A 25,020-nucleotide genomic window follows, 5' to 3' on the forward strand; every position below is an offset into this window, starting at 1 on the left:
GGTTGCTTTTTGGGTTGGTAATTTGAGTTCAAAAGCAGTGTGATTTATCTGACAGACCATGACTCATCCCTTAATTAAATAAATAAAAGACTCTTACTTTGGCTGTTGGCAGAGGACTGGGTGGGGTGGGGTGCTCTCTTCCAAACCAACCCACCTGTGGTGATAACGACACATGCATGTTCACCCCCCTCGACGCTCAGATTCCCCTTCATTTCCCCCTCCATCCCCATAAATGACCGTTCGATTGTTACCCTCCCCACCCCCAAACAGAACCACGGTTGGCTACTCCCTCAAAAACTCTAACCATGGTTCACTAGCTCAAGCTCTCTCTCGGTGCTTCTTTCCTCCGACCTAGTGTTAAGCCTTTTAACGTCAGGCTCTCCTCTGTGTGTATGAGGATGATACGGTTGGGTGTGTGCGTTTCAGAGTGCGAGAGATAGATTGAGATTGGGTCTGGGATTGAGATTGAGATTTTGGATGAGACAGATGGTATCGACTCACTCTCTTTTTTCCTAGAATCATTTTGTTGAGAATTTCTATTGAATGATGGGTGTATCAGATCCTGATTTCTACGAATTTTGATCTGTTTTACTTCTTTTCTTAAATTTTTATTTTCCTTTCCTTTTTTTGTGGTCGTTGCAATCATCACTTACTTGATTTCAAAGATGATCACTCAGAAAGCATTTTCTTTTCTTTTCTCTCCCGCTTTTTTGATCGAGAAAATTTGAGTTAATGTCTTCTCTTTCCCTCTTTCTCTATATTTTCAGATCTAAGCTATGTGAGAGAGTTTCGGTTTATACACCCCTCTAATCGGCTCTCTTTCACGTAGATCACATCTCATTTGCGGTAGGATCTACCCAAATCCCTCCATTTTTTGTCCCGCAAGTCGTATTTTATAAACCCCGGGAAGTTTGTATTTTTCCGGGTAGATTGTGGGCCTTGGATTGGATGTTAAACAGGGATGAATTATTTTCCGGACGAGGTTTTAGAGCACGTTTTCGATTTCTTAACGTCACACAGGGACCGGAACGCGGTATCTCTAGTGTGCAGTTTATGGTACAGAGTAGAAAGGTTTAGTAGGCAGAGAGTCTTCATAGGAAACTGTTATGCAATCAGTCCCGAGAAACTGATCACGAGGTTTCCGGGTCTCAAGTCGCTAACTTTGAAGGGGAAGCCTCATTTCGCAGACTTCAACTTGGTGCCGCCCGATTGGGGAGGCTATGTGCAGCCTTGGATCGAAGCCTTGGCAAAGAGTAGGATTGGTTTGGAAGAGCTTAGGCTTAAGAGGATGGTGGTCTCGGATGAGAGCCTCGAGCTTCTTTCAAGGTCCTTCGCCAATTTTAAAACTTTGGTGCTTGTTAGCTGTGAAGGTTTCACCACCGATGGCCTTGCAGCTATAGCTGCTAACTGTAGGTAATACAATTTATTGTTTTTTTATAAATATTTTTGAAGCTGTTTCGGCGTATTTGGTAGTTATCTGGCTTTGTTTTAGTCATTATCGTTAATTTTTCGACGATGGTTTGTGGATTTTGAATCTTCATATTGGGGTTTCTTTGACCGTCCCTTGTTTATGTACTAAAGAAGTGTACTTTGGTTAGTATTTGAAGTGCCTTCATTGGACTGAACAAGATTGGCTTATTTTGTGATTTAGGAGGCTGTTTCTTGTTTTAGGGTGTTTTTCTTTTGCAAGCCTTACTTGGACTTATCTTGTCGCATCATGATGTTGGCGTATGCTTCTCGAGTTAATGGATAATGTTTTTTGGCTGGGAGTTAAACTAAAGAAGCTAAAGTACTTGTCCATTAAATGTTATGGCTGCTCCATGTGATTTTTTTAAGTGTAAATGATCCAGATGTGTTTCCTTTTACTGCTATTACAAATACTCCTCGTGAGTTGGACTCGACTTTGGGTGTACATGCTTTCGAGTATGCCTCATGTTTCTCAATTTTTGTCTATCAATACGTGTATTTTCTGCTATGATCGGCTGTTCCTTCTATCATCAATAGTTGCTTCCTTGTTTTGGATTATAATTGAGTTTCTGAAACGTGGCTTTCAACTGGGGTATATTTTTTGGTATTGAAAATTTTCCTGCAAGATGTTCTCATGTCTGAATGATCATACCCTGGGGTGCCTTTCTTTTTCTTTTTCCTTCTCTGTGGAAGGGACGGAAGGATAGGAGGGGAACGGGGTTTTGTGGAATGGGGCTGGGAATGGCACTGCAAGGAACCTACACTGGTGGTTAATGGTTAACAATGAATAGACTTGATGCTGATATGATATAGATGTAATAAATGGTTATACTGAGTTTTTGTTTAGAAATTAATCCCTTTTTGTGCTTTCCATTTCCTTTTGTTTCTCCCATCCAGGTTTCTTAGGGAGTTGGACCTGCAAGAAAATGAAATTGATGACCATAGTGGGCACTGGCTTAGTTGCTTTCCTGACAGCTGCACATCACTCACCTCCCTGAATTTTGCTTGCCTTAAAGGAGAAATTAATTTAGCATCCCTTGAGAGACTTGTGGCAAGATCTCCTAATCTCAGGAGTTTGAGGTTAAACCGTGCTGTGCCTCTTGAGACGCTCCAAAAGATACTGATGCGAGCACCTTTACTAGTGGATTTAGGGACGGGTTCATATGTCCATGATCCTGATTCTGAGACCTACAATAAACTAAAGACTACCATTCTGAAATGTAAATCAATCAGAAATTTATCAGGGTTTTTGGAGGTTGCTCCTCGCTGCCTGCCAGCCATTTTCCCTATTTGCTTGAACCTGACCTCCTTGAACCTGAGCTATGCTGCAGGGATTCACGGTTCTGAGCTTATAAAACTAATTCGTCATTGTGCAAAACTTCAGCGCCTATGGGTATGATCTTTAAACCTCTGGAAAAAACTCAAAAAGCTTTTTTATTCTCGTTTTAAACTGACTGACAACTTTTCATAATGGCTGCAGATACTGGATTGTATTGGAGACAAGGGACTAGAAGTTGTGGCTTCCACTTGTAATGAACTGCAGGAATTGAGGGTTTTCCCATCTGATCCCTTTGGGGTTGGGCATGACGCCGTAACAGAAATTGGCCTGGTTGCTATATCCATTGGTTGCCCAAAGCTTCATTCATTGCTATACTTCTGTCAGCAGATGACAAATGCTGCTCTCATAACCGTAGCCAGGAACTGTCCAAATTTTATTCGCTTTAGGCTGTGCACACTCGACCCTACCAGACCTGACCCCGAGACCATGGAGCCTTTAGATGATGGTTTTGGAGCAATTGTCCAGTCATGCAAGTTTCTTCGGCGGTTATCGCTATCTGGCCTTCTAACTGATCAGGTTTTCCGTTACATTGGGATGTATGCTGAGCAGCTTGAAATGCTCTCTGTTGCATTTGCTGGCAACAGCGACAAGGGAATGCTCTACGTGTTGAACGGGTGCAAGAAGCTTCGCAAGCTTGAGATCAGGGACTGCCCCTTTGGTAACATGGCACTTCTATCGGACGTGGGAAAGTATGAAACAATGCGATCCCTTTGGATGTCGTCCTGTGAAGTTACTCTTTGGGGCTGCAAGACACTTGCAAAGGTGATGCCAAGGCTTAATGTGGAGATAATAAACGAACATGATCAGATGGAAATCTGTCCCGAGGATGGGCAAAGAGTAGAAAAGATGTACCTGTACCGAACACTGGTTGGGCCAAGGAAAGATGCACCGGAATTTGTGTGGAATTTATAGGTGCATGGGGCTCTGTATTTTTAGGCAGTGACATTTTTTTCCCTTGTTATTAAGTAGTTGTACTTCTTATAGACCATTTAATGAATGGCAAAAGTGTTTAATTTACTGGAGGTATGCTATTTGTAATCTTCCTTATTATTAAATAGAATTGTGCTTAGTATTGCAACTTTTGTAATTGCTCTGTGGCTAAGATAGATTGAATTATCTCAGTAAGTGGGCTGGCTTTTGTTGCCAGCCTCCCTCTAATTCCATTTTTTTGGACTTGGAAGAAAAAACCCGTTTTCTCTCTGGACTTCAGAAAACCCCAAAGCTACCAAATATCCAAGTATGGACAATAAATATATTAATAAAAATTGGTTGGAAAAATAAAAACAGATTTAAATAGTGAGTTGAGATGAAATAGTTTAGATAAAAATTAAAAGTTAAATAAAATATTATTTTTAATATTATTATTATTATTTTAAAATTTAAAATAGGTGAATTATTTATTATATTTTATATAAAAATTTTAAAAAACTATAATAATAAAATAAAATGAATCAGAGTCTTTCTTCGTATCCAAAGCCTAACGCGGTTAAGCAACCTGTTTTTTTTTTTTTTTAAAGTCAAAGTTTGCGTTCCTTTATTCATTTTCATATCCATAGTCATCTACTTCTAGAAAGGCTACTTCCAGCGCCCACAAGAAACGCGTGGCATTAGTTTCTTGTGGCATTATGGCATTAGTAGCCCGACCCTGGAAGTCCTTCTACTCCATCCACTTTATAAATTGAATTCTACGACGGTCTGATCCATATGCAATATCAAAGCTCCTACCTTCCTTTTTAAGGATCTTTTCCAAGTTCAAGGCTTATTAGCTTTTACCAAGATGAACAATCCCACGCAAGGATCACAGCCTCTGTACCCCTCCTTATCCTCCCCCACGGCTAAGGGATCAGCAGAGTCTTCTCATGATCACCAAGCATCATTATCCTCGTCTCCAGCCAAACAAGAAACACAACAACCTCATGAACCGCCTCCATCATCCTCGTCTCCACCACTGTGCGAGGACAGCTCTCAGAAATGGCCGGGGACTCACATCATGGGCCAACCTGCTGTTCCCACATGCCATCCAGACAACCAGAAGGCGGCTTTATGGGGTGCCGGCGATCAAGCTCAGTACCACCATCACCCTTATCTCCAGTTCAATCCTATTGACAAGTCAAGCAACAGTCCCATGGAATCCATTCTCCACAAGTTCAACTCTTGGAGCAGCAAGGCCGAATCTATGGCCAACAACATCTGGCAGAACCGTATGTTCAATTTTCCTATAAGCTTGAGAAATGTTTTTGTTCCGCTTGATAATTAGTTAAACATTCTTGATGTTTACAGTCAGAACCAACTCCTCTGTTTCTGGGGCGGCATGGGGGAAAATGAATTTGACCGCGAAAGCAATCACAGGAGGTGGGTTTGAGTCGTTATACAAGCAAACATTCACAACTTATCCAAATGAGAAACTGAAGAAGACGTTCGCATCTTATTTATCAACCTCAACCGGACCGGTTGCCGGAACTCTATATCTTTCCGATGCTCATGTAGCTTTCTGCAGCGACCGCCCATTATCATTCACTGCACCGTCTGGACAGGAGACCTGGAGCTACTACAAGGTATTTAAACTTATTGTTGTAATTAAACAAGCAAAATGTAGGTATGTATGCATGTATGTGACCTCCTTACAATTATATTGACGACAGTAAACTCTTGAAACAGGTTATGATACCTTTGGGCAAGATCGGCGCCATCAATCCTGTAGTCATGAGGGAAAATCCATCAGAAAAATACATTCAGGTCATTACAATTGATGGGCATGATTTTTGGTTCATGGGTTTTGTCAATTTTGACAAAGCATCCAAGCATCTCTCAGAAAGCATCTCCATTTTTGTAGCATCTGGGATAGCAGTAAAACCAGTGGTTGCATAACAGAAGAGAAGAGTGAGTGACTAATATTGCTGGATTCTTCACTTTCCTTCACTGCTGCATGTGTGCCAATGCATGTGTCTTTGTCTAGAGGGAAGATTTATCTTCGCTACTAGTAGTACTATTTTTTTTTTTTTTTTAATTTTTTTTTGGCTTGTTTTAATACATTGGCATCGTTTCATTAGGTTGTATTAATATAAAAAAAATAAGGACGGGGCTCTATTTCTATGGTTAAAAATTCATATGCCAGACTATTGGTTTATCTGCATTACTAAAGGGAACATCCTTGAGGTCGTGCTGCACTGCTGCATGGTGAAATTGAGAATGAACTATGAAACCCCAAAGGATTAAAAAGACTGAATGGGTCAATGAGGATCAATAAGCAACTCAACAAAGTTAATCCATGACTGATTTTCTGAATGCAACATCCATTAGTTTGCATGATTGGAGCTGTTCCTCGCGTATATTTTAGCATAAAATAACAGACAATTGAACTTTTATATTCGATCAAGTCAAAGAGAGATCGTGTACTTTATTTTTTTTTTTCACAAAATGGAAAATAAAGAAAAATACTGAGCAGCATGGCCGGGATAAGAACAAATATGGTCAGGGTTAACCGGCACGATTCAAAGCACTAACGGGAAAAAATCACTCAATTCAAAGCACTTGAAATTTGCAAACAACTTCAAAGCACTTGAAACTTGCAGAACTATTCTCCATCCACTTTCCTGACCAATTCTTCCGCGCAGTCAATGCTTGAATTAGTTAGGCTTTCGGGAAGGAGTATACCTTGTTAACATCTAAATTATAAAAAAAATAATATTTGCAATCATAATGCCTAAGCATCGCACAATCCTTTAAAAGAAATAAGACTAAATATAAGATTTTATATTATGACTTCATTTGCCAGTCAGCCAAAAGTTTATCAAGAATACTACTTCATTTCTGAGATTTACACAGCGCACGCACTTCACTTGTATATCAATTGAACAAAATAGGATAGTGCTACCGGGACAATGGTGAACCGACGCAATGCATTTTCAGAGGTTTTTTTTTTTTTTTTTTTCTTTTCTTTTAAGTATTTTTTTTACATTTTTGAATACTTTTTTTTAATAAAAAATATATAAATTAAATAATATTTACTTTCTTAATCATTAAATAAAAAATAAAAAATAAAAAAATCATCGACCATCGGTTCAATAATCATTTCCCAACAAAATAATGTACTTTCATTTTAGGAATAGGGGTCATAAAGACATAGTTAAATTTTATTGTCATCATTGATGCGGTAGCTGCTTTGGGACTTTATATTGGTACTGGTGGGAATAAGATGCACCCTACCTTCTAACCATGAAAAATTACATGGCCCTGCTTGTGACGTGGCAATCCCTTAGACACAACTATACTTGCCCAACGGTCCCACTTTCCCAACATAACTTCTAGCACTGTCAACGCAGCTTACATCATGTCAATACGATTAATCTAAAACAACGCCCAAAGGAACCATGATTGCTATTCGTTTTCAGTGTCCAAGATAACTTAACCGCTGTCTGCATAGCTGCTATGTGCCTCAAAATCCTAGTTCGTTTAGAGATTCCCAACAAATGTCCTAACTCAACGGCAATGCGAATAAGAAGAAGAAAAACCAAAACTAAAACGCACAATGGCAATAGAGGCGCATGCCTTGGCCTCAAAAGCTATTAACTACAATCCAATCTTCATATTTAGCGCTTCTTTTTGCTTCCTTTCGCAGCACTGGATTTAGATGGAGTACTGATCAGGTACACAAACAGGACCATAATGGAGATCACAGAAACTAGAGACCCGTATTTTGCCAGCAACCTCTGCAAGTAGACAAGTACAGAAATTTGTGAGAGAAAAACGAACACTTGTTGTGGCAAATTCGGCAAGAATCAAGAAGAGTATTGAAAATCACGGAAACGGGGGTTCAACTTGTAACCTGTAACCATGTGCATGTCCTTTTCCATGGACTCAGCTTGTGTTGATCTCCAGCCATTTTCACAGAAATGACACAAGCCGAATCCGTAGAAAAAGAAATGGCATAGTGCTTTACCACTTAAAATGCACATGAAGAATGATTGTCTACGTAAAAATGCATCAATCACCCACAGTTGGAGAATAACACACTGATTTATTAACTTCTAGAGAGTTTCTTGAAGGTTTGCAAGTGTTGCACATCTACGACATTTAAGGATTTTTTTTATTGCTCCAAACCATGTCAGCATGATATCCACCACATGCAAACACATTTTATAAGGAAAAACGCATTTCAATTTAGAACATCGAGATGCATGTCAAAATAACTTTCACAATCTAGAGTGTTGAGAGGGTAAAAGACTGATTTGTACCTTAGCCTGTGAAAATGTGGCCCAAGGTGAAGAACATTGCATGTCAAAACAAAAGAATGCTTAAGTTAACATCGGCAAAAGTTTCCAGAATCAGAAGGATGAATATAAGTGCTACTAGAAAACTTACCCACTCAAACTTCTTCTCGGGAGGTCTATCTGCAAGAACATCTAAAGGCAAGATTGGAGTCGAATATGCCTCCTAAAACAAACAATAGTCAGAAGACAAAAAATCAATCACAAAAAAAAGAACTTGAACATGCACATGCACATGCAGACCTGAAGGACAGCCTTGGTGGGGATGCGAAATGTAATGACAGCCGGAGCACTGTAGAACAATCCTTTTGCTTTGGCCTCCAACTCAAAAGAGTGAGTTAGAAGACCACCACTGCAAACCACATAATTGAAAGTTAGTAAAGGGAACAACACATGGAACAGGCAGTCATTACTAAACGTGTTACTTACGCATCAAGCCTTTCCCATGACATTGAAGTGTTACCACTGACAACATCAAATACATTTTCAGGCCAGCTACCATCAGTAAGGCTTACATCATATGCAGTCCTGGAAAATAAATAGAACAAAAACACAAGTTATTACTGAAGAAGAATAGAAGATAATATGACAAATATATATAAATAACAAGGCAATTGAAGGAAGTTGACGAAATGTTACTGATTTGATATTAGCAGTTAACATATGATCTAGCATAAATTACAAAGATTCAACTGGAGTGGTAAAAATTAATAAAGAATTCGGTAATATAATTCAGATCAGTATTCAAACCAAACCCACTGCTCATGTATTTAGGAGCATTCCACCCGGGCCTTCCGATCCAAACACAAGGAGCATGTATTGAACTTTCTATAGGCCCACAGAAACAGAAAGGGCACGAATAAATCAACTTTCAAATAATAACCATCGAAAGGAAATAAAAAGTAGTGGCCTCCTATACATCATCAGAGGCATCCTTTAACCCCGGCTCCCCAGTCCCCAGAGCCATTCAACCAGCATATTGAATTTCTTTCTCAGTTCGGTTCCCTGGTACAACATCACCAGTTTAGGTTTCCATTGACGTAATGTCCCATCCACTAAATTGTACAATGCACATAAAACGAAAATTTGGGGAAGTTTGATTCTACAACCTAAACGTTCTGCATTCAACCCTTTAATTTTTCATTGCCTTATAATAACAACCAATTAACAGAGACTCTTACTTTACATTAAAGTACTGCATCTCACTAAGGTGCATACTGAGGTCGAAAATTTTGAACCATTTAATTAAAAATAATTGTCTTAAACTCCGTGTGCCCCTCATTCTAAAAAGATCTAAAGGAACTCAGTCCAAGAACAAGACATAAGGATTCATTCTCTTACAAAATTGTCTAAACTAAATCCTATGCAGAAATCAACATAAATATAAGACCACGAGAAACCTAGGGTTCAAGCTTTATTTCCAACGGTCTACTTTGACTTTCTCAGCAAACAAACAAACCAATAATTAAAAAGAAAAATCAGATCTCCAGTTTTAAAAGACCATTTGTATCATAAAACCAATCAAACAACGCATGCAACCATTTACTTGGATCTACTACATAGGCCTGAAAAAATATGAAAAATAAAAAATAAAGAAACTGGGAGATAGTGAAGCTTGGGGGAAACGTACGAGGATCCTTGATTGTAGATGTCGATAGAGACGGAGACGCGTTCGGCGCCGGATTTGAGCCTGGTGAGGGAGGCCTTCTTGTGGGCCAAGATGAAGGGCGCGTCTACAGAGCTGCCAAGCGAGGAAGAGACCAGCAAGAGAGCCAACAGACCGAAGATCAGGGTTGGGGGAGCCATCGGTGGGGTTGGTAGGGATGAGACTCAGACGATTGAAATTCTGGAGCTCCACTAGGTATAAAAAAAGATGACTGTGGTTGGATATCTAGTGTTATCTGCTGCAAAAACCAGTTTAGCAGGTCCGGGCCAGGGCCAGGGCCCGGGCCCGGGCCCTCTCAAAACTTGGGTCAACAAAATGCTTCGTTACGATATAGGTACGTGTACATCTTGGAATTTTTTTCAGCTAGAGGAGGGAGGCCTACCTAGGCTTAATTTGGAATATTGGAAATAATTAAAGATCAGAGAGGCAGTAGCAGCCAGTTTTTATTGCAAGGGGACCTACATGCATGCTTAATGCCAAACTAACAGTACTACTTTGAAACCTCATGCAAGCATGCAGCTGCGGGCAATTATTAGTCATGATCATCAATCATCCTTAGATATCAAATTAAACAAGCTGTATCTATGTACGTTGGTACGTATGTATATGTATGTTCCTGATCGATCTTAATTAATTAAGCTTATATATTGTGCATGCTATATATATATATATATATATGGATTATTTAACAATCGAAAGCAAGAGAGGAACTCTGCGATCTGGTCCCTATCGAACTCACAACTGCATGCATGCCACACACACATAAATTAAAACTGATCTTTAATCTGATCCAATGCATGCAGTACGGTGCAAAAGAGATCAGTACTCTCGGGTATATATGTGATCATGTACGTACGTGAAGAAGAGAAAGCCTGGCTAATTAACACGAGAGAGAAGAGCTTGCCTGTCTGTTAAGCCAAGGTGACTTGCTTGGGCATATATATAATGCATCAAATTACAAATTAAACTTAATCAATTTCTGGACGAAAAGTAGCTAGCTAGCTATCAGGCAAGTCATCCTTTGGCTACCAAACAAGATCAGTACTCTTGTCTTCGTGTTAGACTCTCCCTACCACTTGAGCTTAATTATTTTGCTGGGCGCGATCGAGATCGATGATCTCTAGCAGTACTACTACTACTACTACACACACACACACACATCGATCCAATGATATTGCAGTAGTACCGTACCGTACGTACGGTGCAATTAATTTTGCAATGTGTCGAAAGGCAAGCTCGTTGCTGATGATGAAGAAGACAAGGCCTAGCATGAAAGATAAGAGACTCTGAGTTTAGCCAAGGTGACCTGCTTGGAAAACCAACAAGGTTTTAGGACATCCATATCATGTATGCATGTCCAAATGCTTTGATTAACCTGCAGGTGCAAGTAGCATGCAATTGCAGGCAAGTCATCCTTGGCTATCAAACAAGACTCTTATCTTCGTGTTAGACCTCGCTTCCTGTCAATTAATGTTACTTCTGCTACTTGGCTGGGAGTCGCGTGGAGTTCTTGATCTATTTATAGGCATCCAAAATATATAATAGAGATCTCTAGATTCCGATCATTGATCACACCTGCCTCATAAATTCATTAGCTACAGTCTCAACAATATACTATTTACGAGTTTTCTTTTTTCTTGAATAATAGTATATAATTCCTACCTCTAGCTACTCAAGTGCATGATTTGGTTGCCCATAATTGAATATATTCCTTTCATGAGTTGAGGGGACCCAAAACAATGTATATATCTTCATGTCCTTAATAATTAATTCCAATGAAGCTCTACTGTGAAGAAAGAATTTCAACGCGCGTCCAGACGAAAATAACGACCAGCTGATCATCATGAAGACCTCAATCTGGCACTAATCACATGGCAGCTCCTTGGTCAAGAGGATCGTGCCACTTTTAGGAGGTGAATATTAGATATTGTAGCTGACTCATGAGCTGATGGAGCTAGCTGCAGGCTGGCTAGCTTGGATTCGGGGAATTGCGTTTTCAATCTGCAGCATTCAGTACCTGTTGCTCATGCATGGGCGTCTGATCATCAATATCTGGCCTTTTTTTTTATTTATTTACTTTTTTCATCTTCTAGTAACTTGACCGACCTGGTCTTCTAGATGCCTGGATAAAAACAGTTTCGCTTTTGACTGAATTTGAATTTTGACTGAAGTTGGAGGTAAAGCTTAATTAATTTGCTGATTGATAGCTCATATATAATTAATTACAACTTTATTTTCTTTCCCAGAGCGAAAAGCTTAATTAAATTAAAGGAGCTATTACAGTCACCGAAGCTGGCCACATAAATTTTTTACTGAATGACGTATCTTCTTGAGTGGCATGCCACGTGAATTGAAAAAGAAAAAAAAGCAAAAGCAAAAATAAAAACAGACCAGCCAATCGATCGTCTCTCTCATCTCATTGTATTGCTATAGCCTACAGGTGCCGGTCTCCTTTTTCCCCTCTATTTTCGGCACCGACCTCTGATTCTAGTCCTCCTTCCGTCGGCCTCACTTTCCCCCTTTTTCGAGTGGTAATTTTTTCTCTATTTTTACTCAAATGTTAGGAAAAATCAAGTGTTCAAAAATATAAAATCTGTTATACAAACTCACTAAGAATTAAATAAGAAAAGTGATAATTTTCTCATTGTTAACAATCACCGATGTTGACCCATATGCCATTGCTCACCTAATTTGCTTACATTTTACTATTGTATTATTTGTATATATTATTTCTTTTGTATAAATACTCGCAGGTATTAATAATGAACTTCAAAACTTTTTGTGCATACGAAGTGGACTCGAGGAGATGGAGGCCATGGGTGTGGGTTCGTATTTTAGGGAGATGGAGTTGTGTGGTTCATAGAGATGAGGGATCGTGTGGTTCAAGGAGATGAAAGAGATGATTTTCTGGGACAGAGGGTCTGTAGGTGAAGATGAGGGAGACGAGAGAGATGAGGGCTCGTAGCTTCTGATGAGGGAGATGAGGGGTAGGTGGAGTCTGGAGATGAGGGAGATGAGGTAGGGTTTTTATTTTCTTATTTTTTTAAAATCCACCTGACAATAGCCAAGTCAGTCGGTGGAGGGATTCTGTAAAACATTTGTGTAACTAACATTTTCCTTAAATTAATACAAGTCTCGAGATCCAAGTTCTTTTCCTCTTTAATGTGATCAAGAGAACATGATTCTTCTTCTTAACATTACATACATCCAATTGGAGGCCTCCACCTACAAGATAAAGTCTATGCATTTGCCACCAAACATACATATCGCTTTGGAAAAAACTACTTTGTCTCCCAATTGTACCGCTCAATTGTGCTGATTTTGTTCAGCTTTAATTGTGTTGTACTGTAGGCTAGCTTTCACATCATGTAGCCAAATATGATCGATGCTTTATGTTTTGAAGTTGCCAATTTTGTGTATTTGGTACTATATATTCCTGATCTTAATTGGGGTACTGAGCAAGGTGGGCGAGCCTGATCATGATGTTGTGCCATGACATGAATAATGTGAATTGGGCTTGCACAGTCATTACTCTTTCTCTTCAGCAATATAATTAATCTATGAGGGAGCTGATCTCTCTTTCTGGTCCAAGGTATATCGGCTTGTCCCTTGGTAATTAAGCTTGCCTGCCCACCTCTCACCTCTATGTTTGGGTTGCATGAGTTGTTGGTTGATATAATCGGCCAACATAGATTTGGATTTGGATTTGAATTTGGTGAGAATGGATAAGGAGGTGACGAATTGATGGTTCAGGCCCAAGAAATTGCTGATCTATCAAGTTAGTTTCCTGAATTTAAGATTTTGGAGAGTTTTTATTTGTTTATATATATACTAGGTGGGGAACAACGTGCATGCATTTTTGCCTAGTTGGGTCAAACAGTTTTTTTACAAAAATGATATGGTTTTTATTAATAAATAATTTAATGGATAGAAACAAAAAGAAAGTTTGATACAAGTTTATAAAATAAAGTAACATACACGCCTAATGTCAACTATGTTTGATACAAGTTTCCAAAATAAAGTGGTACACGCATCATATATGAACCATAATTTAATACATAATTCAGCATGATGTGTACTTTTCTACATTATTAATTGAGAGGATATTGAAATTTTTATGACGTTGTTTGAATTGATCTATGTCTGCACCAAATTAAATCATCCAATCTTTTTGGGAAGTTTGTGTTGCAATATTCTCCAAGAATGGAGCTGCCACATTTCTCGTTGCATTTCCACCACACCTTCCTCTCGGACCACGATCGCAACAACAACCACCTGGGCTGTAGTACCTGTCTCCTTGAGCTGGCTTCAAGAACTCATTAATGATGATAGACTATAACAACCACACCACATAATACCCATTTAGTATTAATCAAGACAAGACATGCAACCCATGGGGAGAATGAAAAGCAGAAAAAATTAAGTCAAGGGAGCAAGCATTATGCAGCAAATCATATGAAAGATATAAAACTCTCACATAGGCACGTCAAAAAATTATCTGGTATACAATTGCAAATCATATGCAATTGCAACTGCATGGCCCAAAAATATAAGATCAAACAGAAAATATAAAATGAGGATCTTATCAAATTATTAATTTTTTGAAACAATATGCTTACAAACTTAAGGAATTGGTTGTGGAGAAAATTTTAAGACACGCTAGGGTTCACGTATATGGTATATGAAAGAAAACCCTTATTCTTATGCTAGACCAAAAAAAAAATTATATGAGAGCACAAGTCAAGCATGCATAGTAGCAGTTACTCTAGAATCTAGGGCTTTAATGTGCATAAGAATGTGCATAACTACACATATCTCTTTGAACAAAAGAGTAATACTCTCCTAGGATTTAGACACTACCAAAATAGAAGAATGTGCATAACTATACATATCAAGCACCTATTGGGAAATTACATCTGATAATTCAGATTTGACCTCTAGCGATTAGCTGAAAGAGTAAGAGAATAGAAACAATTATTTGTGAAAGAAGTAAAGCACTTTGTCACCTATTTTAGGTTCAACAAGGAAAATTAAAAAAAAAAAAAAGCAAAACACTTTGTCCCATTACAGGCCCATAAAGGAAACGTCAATAAAAAATTAAAAAAAAAAGGCTAGAAGATTGAAGCATAAATGGGTAGTGACTGTAATGTCTAAGTCACTTGTGCCATGATAAAATTTTAAATGCAATCGAAAGGATAGTCACAATCATAATAAGTGGGATGAATAATATTGTCATATATAATGTTGGGGCATGCAATATAGAAATATTATGAGCATAAACAAAACACCAGTTAGCTTACATATAGTTTTGGGACGCCTGCGATAACAAGGCTAGTAAATGCCACCTAAGTTTGCACATGATAAAATTAACTTACGATCACAAATAATAACAAAATCAACATAAATCATTGACAATTGCAATCAAACTTAAGTTTTCAGGCATGTCAAGAAAATATAGCACACTTAATGACTATCATAAGTTTGATTACAACATATTCAAATGAGTCAAACTGTATGTATGCGTAGTTGAATCAAGTTTAATTCTCCAACATTGCCTTTTGCTCCTGAGGGTAACATAAACCCAAATCCAAGTTAATTCTAATGGAAAGCGAAGCATAATCCAAAAGTGCATGTTATTGATTCCCACATTGATATTTTCATTAGCCTCTATTTCTGAGGTAATGAAACTTCACTTCAAAAGAAAATCTATTTCCATTTCTATATTTTGGAGTGAGTGAGACACAAAATTTTCAAAAGAAATAACTCTGATAGCATTAAATTTAGTTTACAAATTTCAAATTGTGGTAAGTTATTGCCATCCAAAGTTCTAAATTTTCTTTCATGTGAATTGGATTGTGCTTAAATATGAACCATCACTACAAGTAGGGACCAGAGAATAATTAGTTTAATCATGTGCTATATTTATTCACAATTGAATTCTTGAAATCAGGTCTCAAACACAAAAAGAGTGGTACAAAAGAATAGTCTTTCATAGTGCCTTAACATTAAAAAGAACTCTCTTTTTCGGCCTTGTTTTGTTGGTTGGATCATCTGACTTCTTTTCTTTCTCAGTTAAGCAAGTGAAAACTTTTGGTTGGAAAAGTGTGGTAGTTTATAACTCAAGAGAATCATAAAAAATGACTTTTGGAAATACTTTTTTACAGTTTTTTCAGTTATGGATCCCAATAAGAACCTCATGCATTCAAAAAAGGAAAAAATGGTTCCCACCCATAAAGAATTGCAAGCCTAGTTTATTTGTAATGCTCTGGACTTCTTAAGTTGCTCTAAAAGTACTTCCTCCTGTAATAATAAAGGCAATAAATAAAGTTCCATGCAGTTTGAGAGTTTTGAAAGAAACTACATATATATGAACCCAGCTTTTAATTGAAAGTTTGCCTGCCATTTAAAAAAAGTGAAGGACTGATTGGGACTAATTAAATGGGTGCATATATGAAAGGAATCAATCCGGAAGAAAAAAAATTGAAAGAAAATCACATCTAATTAGTGCGTATTATATATATTATCCACGTGATCGTTTCATTATGTAGAGAACCTGTGGAATTGTTGTTAAGAGTACAAAATTACAACTAAATTCTACAATGTGAAAGGCTGATTTCTCAAATAAGCACATTCAATTTAGTCAAAAAAAAAGAGTATAGAATGTAAAGTCGATTTAGCACCTTCTTGTCCCTCACCGATAATACCCCTTCACTCAACTGGTCCTCTAGGTTGATCTGGAGCTCATTCAAGTTTCCAGCTCCTTTCCCAACAAAAAACTATAAGATCAGAGATATATATATAGGAGTAGGAACTAAAGGAAAAACAAATTCCAGATATTGCTGCTCTAGGAAAGTGTTTGGATATCAGGAAAGTTAACATTACCAATTGAATGAGCTTCTTTTTTCATTTCTTTTCTTGGGTTCCCTCATTCTATGCAAATGATAATTAAATTCAAAGGTTTCTAGCCTAGCAGTTGAACAATCTCATATCTTAGATAATTACGCAATGAAATAAATAAAAAATAATAAAAATAACTTATATATATATATATATATATCCAAACGCAGCTTCACTAATTCTTCCTTCAGCGCATTCATGTCATCTTGTACCTGTTGTTTATTCAACAGAACTTGACAAAAAATAAATAATTACGTACAACAAACCTCTGCGGCATGCTCACGCGAAGGATGTTCTGGATAATCTACTTCCAGATTCCTGCTGTATCTTGAAAGAATCATGTGTTCCATGCTTCATAAATGAGAAACAATAATAAATAAATATAAGTTCAGTGAATGATACAATATATGCACATATGATAGTACTCAGCAATATAATTTCACTACAATATAAGTTCACGGACTCATGAGAGTTGATAACATTTTACAATTCCGGCCTTGAATCACTGATAAAAAAAAGAAAGAAAATTCAAGCAAGAACAAATTATAAAAAATATTTTTTTTTTTTGGAAAAAAAAAAAAAAAGAGGACGTACCTAGCTGTTGCTGGAAAATTCATAGAGCTTTCCTATGCTAGAGAAAATAATGACTGCAACCTTTGCGCAACAAAGAACCGAGAATTCTATTACAAATGTATCTAATATTAATTTTAATCTTATCATCACAATATGTAATCACGTGAACCTTGGTTACTATACACCTTGGTTGTATTCTTTTATATATTTTGTGTATTTCATTCATTTGTACAATTTTTTAAATAATAGAAGTCTTTTAGAATTTTCCCTCTATCATGGTATTAGACGTAATTACGGGTGATAGCCGGTCGGTCCGGACCGGAAAAACCGACCGGTTTGGTCTGGTCCCTGTCTAAGAAATAGAGGACCGAAATTGGTCCGGTCCGGTCTCGATTTAGGGGTTTCCCACCTCGAATTGGACAGGACCGAATTAAAAAACAAATATATTATTTTATATATATATTATGGGTTCTGGAGAAGAAATCTCGTAGGTGGGCCGTGGGCCCACTAAGCAAAGACACCAGTTGTCAAAAGTTCGATTAGCCCGGGCCCCACGAGGTGGTCCCCATGCAGCACCCTAGTCTGAAAGCCACGTGCACACTTTCCCGAAAAACTAGCTAAGTTTGAGGACCAAGGTAGTCTCGACTTTAACGTCCCCATGTTCCTCCAGTTGGAAAGTAAATATTTACAAACTCGTATTTGTTTAGAGCACTTTAATTGAATTAATTAAAAATTAAATTTAATGAATATTTAATTATTAAAAAATAAAATATATTTACATTAGATTAGTTAAATTTTAATTTAAAATTTTTTTTTAATTTAAAAATTACTGTACATATATCAAATATATATTTTATTAATTATTTCTTTTTTTTTATTATATATTTTATCATAATTAATATATTAATTTGACTTAGTAATATATTAATTTAATAAAAACATAATTATTAATTAATATATAATAAATATAATATAAAATATGATAAAATTAAATAAATTATTAATTAAAAAATTAAATATTTTTAAAATTATTAATTATTAATTATTATATTATAAATAAATATATAATTTAATATAGAAATTTGATGTAAATAATTAAAATTAAATTTATCATATATTATTTTATTATTATATAATAAAAAAATAATTATTTAAATATAAAAATTTATATAAATGAAATAGTTAAAAATTAAATTTTCTTATATTTATTAAAATTATCTTTTAATTTTGAGTAATCCAATAAGTGCTGGAGTCCTAAAATTTCAACGGGTTCCTTAAACAACGCAGAGATTTCTACGACTCCGCCATGTGAGAGATATGTCTCGGTCTCTGAGCTTCCTATTCTCAGATTCTCTGTTTCTTTCTCTTATCTCTCTCTGAGATGCCCTTATTAACTTAACATTAACATGTCCATTGGACCCCTGGAAACTTCGTAGCGATCTCGATCATCACTTCTATCTCCTTTCTGTGACTAGTAAGTCATTTCAGTTTGATCGAATATACATACAATATTTATTCTCACTCGCTCGGATCTCTCACTCTCACACTTACTGCTTCTCATTTGCCAACTTGCACTTAGTTGTCCATTGGGTTTTCGTTATTGAATATGAATCTACCTGCTTTAATTGCCCCTTCGGTTTCCACCGCTATTAATGAATGATTCTATTGAATCCTTTACCTTCTTCTTGATCTTCCTAGCTTCTACCTTCCTTGCCAAAAGAAACCTCTAATGTTGTTAATTATCCCAACTACTAAATTTTCTTTCTTTATCCATTTCTCGCTATCCCACTTCGCTAGAGTCGATTTTTAGCAATATAGCCTTGGTTTAAATGCCTGGATGTTGTGACAATTTGCTATCATTTTTTCCTTCATCTATCATTGTTTCACGGTTAATTATGCCCCTTTAAATTTTAATGGAGCTAAAATATAGAGTTGGATGGGTATTGGTGTCTGTGTAGGGCGTTATGTTTGAAACCAACCCCTACCAAGAAAAATGGGGTGCACTTCTTCTATGTACGCAGTTGGAAGGAAGAAGAAGAAGTTGATTGTCCCCGAAGTCGTGGTATTCGTCCCTTCAATGCCAATACCTGTACAATCTGATCTTCAACGGCCGCTAAGAGGGTTAATTCCAAAAGATCTTGCCGATAGATTGTCTTGCATTCGGAATCAGATTGTTTTGGTGGCAGAAGATACTGGTCAGTCCTCACATGCCTAGTATTGCCAACTTATTGTTTATTGAGTACTTTTAAGTGCGGTGGGCGCAGGTTTTAAGGCCAAACCACCGTCTCCTTTTTCTCTTCTCACTCACTATTTTTCCTTTTTTCTTATCCGTTTCATATCTTAGCAGTTCTCTGTTTGATTGCTGAGGAAACGTAGTAAATGAATAGGTACTAGAGATGTTTTATCATCTGGGAATTCACTGAACAGAATGAAAGACTATTCGGCTTAGTTTAACTAATAAGATCACGGATTTTATTTTAAATTTTGGAATCCCGAAAGATCGTTAGAAATCTTCGAAAGCACATATACTGGTTTTATCAACAACCAAATGGAGCATCATCAAAAGTGCTTTTACTAAACTGAAACTATGGTTCTTGCAGGTGGATCTGCTATAACTGAACTACGGCGAGCACTTGAGGAATACTTGTCTATTTTGATTGGACTCGTTAAGAAAGGTATCGTGAGTCATCTCTCTCTCTCTCTCTCTCTCTCTCTCTCACATATGTGGAATAATTTGCAAATGTAACAGAATATGGTCTCGAGGGACTAATCGAATTCAAATGGAAGAATTTAGAAGATGGGCGACGTGTAAGACTGTTGGAAACTCTGTATTGCATTTAATGGTTAAATATTTTGATTGAATGTTTCCAGTGTTGTAATCCAATTTGAAACTTGATGAGCAGGAAACGTGTGCATCAAACTCCTGGTATGAATTGCTATCTGTCATTCGCCTAATGGCTATGCTGACTTTGTCAGAGGCCGACTCCATATTGATTCCCAAGGACCTTTCTGGTTCTGGTATAAGGGTCGTATCTTCAGGTTTGTACTCATCCATATGGAAATTAACCCCGCTAGATGGTCTATAATCTATATGTTGAATAATCAATAGTCATCTAATTGTACATGTCTACCACCAGATTGCAAGAGGGATGCTGTTGATTTGTTACTCAAGGCAGCAGGATACTTGGAATTTTGTGTCCGGGATGTCCTGGTTCGTATACCCCCAGATATCAGGTATGTAAACAGACTAGAGAACTTTTGCATGCTTTAGCTCTCTTATATCAACACTTACGAGGTCTAATTGAGAGAAATCGCGTGCATATATCCAGGAAAAGGTTCCCGAAAGACTTGCACGAAGGTGTACTGGAGGCTATTTCCATTCAAGCACTAGGCCAGGTTTTCATTACTCAACGTCACCGAATTTTGTTGTTATTTGATTTTCCACTACTCAAGGTCTCCAGATACATGGGTGGAAATTCTTATAAATGATGTTTTTCTATGGTCCTCATTTTGATACCAGATCTTATCCGTTATCATAACATGATTGCATCAAAAGCACAAATCTTAGACTGTAGAAAATGTTTTTTCATTTTTCATCCAAGCATATAAAGTTTTTCTATGGATTAAAATACCTATTGAAAATGCTAGAAATGGTAGAAATTTCCAAGCACAGAATACTGACATGCATTCAGAACACCAATGATGCAACTTTGCCCCCAAAAAGTCTTTTTTTTTTTTTACCCCAAAACAATTGACATGCACACAGAAGTACTTAATTCATCATATATTTGGTCCCATTTGCTCCGTTATCTTATTCTGTTCACAGATTCATCAATCAATGATTATTTAACGTACAAACTAATTGCTAAACTCTAACCTGAGTCTAGAGATGTTAAATAGATGTTGATCATAGCAATGCATTCAGGGAACCGAAATTCAGCTCGGTTTAGCTGTTGAATGCCAAAAGGCCACTTTATCAGTCAAGAGGAGGTTGGCATGTGAACAGCTGAGCTATTTTAGCCAGGTGTGTATTTATATTTTGAACCTCTCATAAGCTAAAAGTTGAACTCATCATCAAGTTCTCGCACGATGCTTTATTATATGCTATGAACTGTCTTTCCTGAATTCTGTTTAATGCTGTGTTTATTCAAGGTAATGCAACTAATAGAATCTAACATCTTTTCAAGTGATGTTAATTTAGAAGTTTATGCTCCTTACAGAGAGAGACTTGCCTGTTTCTCTAGGTATTAAACTTCAGAACTGCCATTCTCTCATGCTTCTTTTGTTTTCCTATGTTTGATCAGGCTTATCAATGCTTGTCAGGATGTGATATGGACGCCAATAATGGGTATGGAAAGAAGCATCTCTGGTTCATTAAATGGAAATTCCTCGAGGCAAAGGTTTCTAATGCAATCAATATCAAACTCATTAAACTTCATTCTCCTGGACTTGATCAGTAAATGTTGTGTATCTGAGTCTAACTACTATATTTATATTTATATCTATCTAAGCAGGCTGCAGCTTACTACTACCATGGTCTGATCCTTGACAAGGGTAATGAACCATCCTGCCATGTTACTGCTGTATGTTGTTTTCTTGCTGCAGAACAGCTTCTGTCAGAGAGCAAGAAAGCTTGCTTGAACTTTTGCCTTGCAGCTCCGGTGACCAGGTTGGTTTTGATCGGTAGACTAATTAATGTGGTGCACGTGTCATTATCTATCCTCAAAGGAACTTTTTAGCTTTTCACTGACTCTATACCTTTCTCTCTGCTTCTGTTTTTCTTTTCTTCGTCTTCTTCTTTTCTTTTCTTTTTCCATGAAAGGGCTCCTCCACTCTGGGGAGCTATGAAGCATTTACATCAGAAAATTCCTGAAGTTGCATCAAGGAAGTCCCAGACGTATGGCTACCTCTTAGAACAAGAGAAGTAAGGGTCTTCCCATGCAATCCTCTAGTATCCAAGTTCATTTGATTCTCTCTATGGGATAAATTGTTACCTTATATACCAAATTATTATTGGTGATGATGCAGTGCTCTCCAAGTATTGCCTGACCTACCAGATTTCCAGTTGTCATTAAGACCTGATGACTATCAATTACCTCAAATCGATCCAGCTTGGGATAGTGAAAAATGGGAAGTTCACGGACAGCCTCTAAAGGACCACTTAAAGGATAGTGAAGATGAGATTGAAACTGAATGAACACTTTGTATGACCTCTCCTTTTTTTGTCTGTGTTCGGATGCCAACTTTGTGGACTAAACTTCCCCACACTGTTATTAAAGCTAGCATATTGCTTTTGAATAGAAACGATTATAATTGCTTGTATTTACTGTTTATCTCTTTATAACTTTCCAAACCCCTTGACTAAACTTCCATATCTAGTTAAATGTATCATTCTCATACCACCATCAATACGACACCTACTGGTGATCTAAAACCTGCTGGAACCTTTAATGCAATTATTTCATATAGTTCATATTGTTCTACAGCTAGTATTTGTGACGCCCTTGACTAGAACACTCTAGATTGATGACCGAGAGGCAGGACGCCCACACTTGATAAAAGAAAATAAGAATCTGTAGGCGGCACGCAATAAGCATGCATGGTAACTGTAGAGGCGGTCATAGATCAATGCAGGGTTGTCCTTTGGATATGGAGGATTGGTATGCCTCCATTTCTATCTTCGTGTTAACCCATACATTATTTTGAGTTTTGTCAAACTTTGCTTTCAGTGATCAGATAGATCGAGTATTATATAGAGATCAGCAGCACGCAGCAGACGCGTGTGTGTGTGTGTGGGTTGGCCATATATATAACATTCACCCATCCATGTAAGTTGGTATATCAATCAACATTCAACCCATTATTTATTGTACGGTACATTATAATTATAGAAATATGGATATATATTGAGTACGTACTGGACATGTTAAAATAAATTTGTAAATAGATTTTTTTTTTTTTCCTTTTAATTAGTTCATCATGATCTGTAATGGCAGGTATAATCCATTTATCGCATCATCTTAAACATGCATATATAATGTGGTTCAACTAATACGTCATGATAATTTATGTTCTTCAACTCGTGTATCTAATTACTTCATTTCATCCACAGTAAGTAGCAGAAACTAGAAAGATCATCATATAATGTAGGCGCTTCCTTCGTGGACTTGAAAATACAATACCTTAATTGATTACTTTCTTATCCCAAATACTCAAATTATATATAACGTACAGCTCGATCGGACTCATGAGTACTATACCCACCGGTTTAAATTTACAGAACTGCTACATACAGTCGTAATTTTTGCCTGTATGTGCACAACGCTGACGTGGCTGTCAGCATTTATATTAAAAAAAAAAAAAACCCAAAAAATGAAATTCACTTCCGTCTGCCTGCACTTTTTCATTTCAGAACAAAAATCTCTCCCGCCCTTTCGTCTACCCACTCCTCGACATCGAACTAGGTAAGATCCTTTGACAAAGCCTTTTTTTTTTCATCTGTGCTAGTGTGTGCTAGTGTTTAACAATGTTTGACTTGGGAAATTTGTCAAACGAAAACGCTGCATTTTGTGTTTTCAGAGAGGGGTTCTTCAGTTGAACGAAAGTCATTTGCACACCGTTTTCATCACTTAATTCAAACGGGGCATTTTAGTCCACGTAGGAGACCGTCCGCGGGGAGGCCACCCCCACACCTGCATTTAGACTTTTTCTTAAACTTATTAATAACTTAAATAAAGGGTATATACATATATGGGGGCATCAATAAATTAACATGCAAATATTATTTAGTCAAAAAATGTCCTTATCATGCTGATGCATGTATTATTTGCTTATTCTTATTGTTATTATTATCTTATATATAATAAACGCCAATAAGTAGCTTTTCATTCATTTCTTTTTTCCCAATTTTGTCATTCATTTTGTATTTCTTTCTCGTTTTTGTCCCTTTTTTTTTTTTTTTCCAATTTTATCATTCGTTTTGTATTTGTTTCTCCTTTCTGCCCTGCTTTTTATGTTTCTTGTCCATTGATGTCCTTCAATTTTCTGTCGTCTAATGCTTCAATTTACAATTTTGTCCTTTTTGTCCTTACTTATGTTGTACTCGAATTCATGTGTTTCATTTTATCGGATTCTAAATTTTTCTTCTCCCATTTTCCATTGCTTTCTCGAATTCTTTTTTTTTTCTTATTTTTTCTACACCACTTTCACCGCTTCTGGTTTAGTATAAAAACAATTGTGATGTTCTATATTTTCTACTGTTTGCGATCTGATAAAATCCCAAATCTATTTGCTCCCTTCTGAGTTTGAAATTCCGTCAACACTGCTATTTCATTTGTGAATTTTGGAATAAATTAGGTATTCTTCTGTTTGATTTTATGTTCAGTTAAATATGATATTTTCTATGAATTCATCAAATAGTACATACACATACATGTTTGAAAAAAAAAATTAAGAGTGCAAACTAAAATAAAATTGTACGTTAACAGAAATGTTAAAACATTTATGGCTTGGATATCTCCTAATCTGTTGCCTTCAACAATTTCAGATCCAATACTGTCTTTCTGCTCAGTTAAATATGATATTTTCTATGCATTCATCAAATAATATAGACACATACATGTTAGAAAAAATTTAGAGTGCAAAAAAAAAAAAAAAAAAAAAAAACATAAACAAACAGATGCGCATATTATTTGAAGCTATGTAGAGAAATAAATATGTGCATCTGACAAAAAAAAAATATTATAGAGTAAATTCATAACATAATAGAAATAAATATAAATAAACAGGTGCGCATGGTATTTGAAGTCGTG

General features: G+C 36.7%; 4 protein-coding genes across 5 annotated transcripts; 3 read left to right on the forward strand and 1 right to left on the reverse strand.

Moving 5' to 3' along the window:
- Nucleotides 1–241: 241 nt before the first annotated feature.
- On the forward strand, nt 242–3,893 carry LOC109001305 (protein AUXIN SIGNALING F-BOX 2). 2 transcript variants are annotated; one of them, XM_035689420.1, is made up of 4 exons: nt 242–489; nt 768–1,413; nt 2,365–2,860; nt 2,948–3,893. In XM_035689420.1, exons 2-4 carry the CDS (start codon nt 962–964, stop codon nt 3,716–3,718), a joined length of 1,719 nt encoding a protein of 572 aa, XP_035545313.1. In that variant the 5' UTR covers nt 242–489; nt 768–961; the 3' UTR covers nt 3,719–3,893. The 2 variants fall into 2 exon arrangements, with proteins under 2 accessions (XP_035545313.1, XP_018834079.1); XM_018978534.2 differs by having other exon boundaries at nt 242–1,413.
- Nucleotides 3,894–4,445: 552 nt separating this feature from the next.
- LOC109001306 (GEM-like protein 5) lies at nt 4,446–5,877 on the forward strand. Its single transcript, XM_018978535.2, has 3 exons — nt 4,446–5,007; nt 5,087–5,361; nt 5,465–5,877. The coding sequence occupies exons 1-3, from the start codon at nt 4,584–4,586 to the stop codon at nt 5,672–5,674; spliced, it is 909 nt and encodes a 302-aa protein (XP_018834080.1). The 5' UTR covers nt 4,446–4,583; the 3' UTR covers nt 5,675–5,877.
- Nucleotides 5,878–6,918: 1,041 nt separating this feature from the next.
- On the reverse strand, nt 6,919–9,961 carry LOC109001308 (translocon-associated protein subunit beta-like). The gene is made up of 6 exons (XM_018978536.2): nt 9,704–9,961; nt 8,503–8,601; nt 8,317–8,425; nt 8,168–8,239; nt 8,041–8,046; nt 6,919–7,515 (listed from the first exon to the last, which is right to left on the reverse strand). Exons 1-6 carry the CDS (start codon nt 9,877–9,879, stop codon nt 7,396–7,398), a joined length of 582 nt encoding a protein of 193 aa, XP_018834081.1. The 5' UTR covers nt 9,880–9,961; the 3' UTR covers nt 6,919–7,395.
- An 8,511-nt stretch (nt 9,962–18,472) lies between these two features.
- On the forward strand, nt 18,473–22,575 carry LOC109001309 (BRO1 domain-containing protein BROX homolog). Its single transcript, XM_018978537.1, has 12 exons — nt 18,473–18,683; nt 19,168–19,404; nt 19,810–19,884; nt 19,959–20,017; nt 20,113–20,248; nt 20,347–20,443; nt 20,539–20,605; nt 21,135–21,233; nt 21,514–21,609; nt 21,724–21,878; nt 22,032–22,133; nt 22,238–22,575. Exons 2-12 carry the CDS (start codon nt 19,203–19,205, stop codon nt 22,404–22,406), a joined length of 1,257 nt encoding a protein of 418 aa, XP_018834082.1. The 5' UTR covers nt 18,473–18,683; nt 19,168–19,202; the 3' UTR covers nt 22,407–22,575.
- The last annotated feature ends 2,445 nt before the right edge of the window (nt 22,576–25,020 follow it).

Source organism: Juglans regia, chromosome 1 (assembly GCF_001411555.2).
Source record: "Juglans regia cultivar Chandler chromosome 1, Walnut 2.0, whole genome shotgun sequence".
Taxonomy (NCBI): Eukaryota; Viridiplantae; Streptophyta; class Magnoliopsida; order Fagales; family Juglandaceae; genus Juglans; species Juglans regia.

Coding starts and splice junctions, on each gene's coding strand:
- LOC109001305 (XM_018978534.2), top strand. CDS start 962: ATGAATTATTTTCCGGACGAGGTTTTAGAGCACGTTTTCGATTTCTTA. Junction 1,414..2,364: donor GCTATAGCTGCTAACTGTAG/GTAATACAATTT, acceptor TCTCCCATCCAG/GTTTCTTAGGGAGTTGGACC. Junction 2,861..2,947: donor CAAAACTTCAGCGCCTATGG/GTATGATCTTTA, acceptor TAATGGCTGCAG/ATACTGGATTGTATTGGAGA.
- LOC109001306 (XM_018978535.2), top strand. CDS start 4,584: ATGAACAATCCCACGCAAGGATCACAGCCTCTGTACCCCTCCTTATCC. Junction 5,008..5,086: donor CAACAACATCTGGCAGAACC/GTATGTTCAATT, acceptor TGATGTTTACAG/TCAGAACCAACTCCTCTGTT. Junction 5,362..5,464: donor AGACCTGGAGCTACTACAAG/GTATTTAAACTT, acceptor CTCTTGAAACAG/GTTATGATACCTTTGGGCAA.
- LOC109001308 (XM_018978536.2), bottom strand. CDS start 9,879: ATGGCTCCCCCAACCCTGATCTTCGGTCTGTTGGCTCTCTTGCTGGTC. Junction 8,602..9,703: donor ATCTACAATCAAGGATCCTC/GTACGTTTCCCC, acceptor TTTATTTTCCAG/GACTGCATATGATGTAAGCC. Junction 8,426..8,502: donor TCATGGGAAAGGCTTGATGC/GTAAGTAACACG, acceptor TGTGGTTTGCAG/TGGTGGTCTTCTAACTCACT.
- LOC109001309 (XM_018978537.1), top strand. CDS start 19,203: ATGGGGTGCACTTCTTCTATGTACGCAGTTGGAAGGAAGAAGAAGAAG. Junction 19,885..19,958: donor GATTGGACTCGTTAAGAAAG/GTATCGTGAGTC, acceptor CAAATGTAACAG/AATATGGTCTCGAGGGACTA. Junction 20,444..20,538: donor CGTATACCCCCAGATATCAG/GTATGTAAACAG, acceptor GCATATATCCAG/GAAAAGGTTCCCGAAAGACT.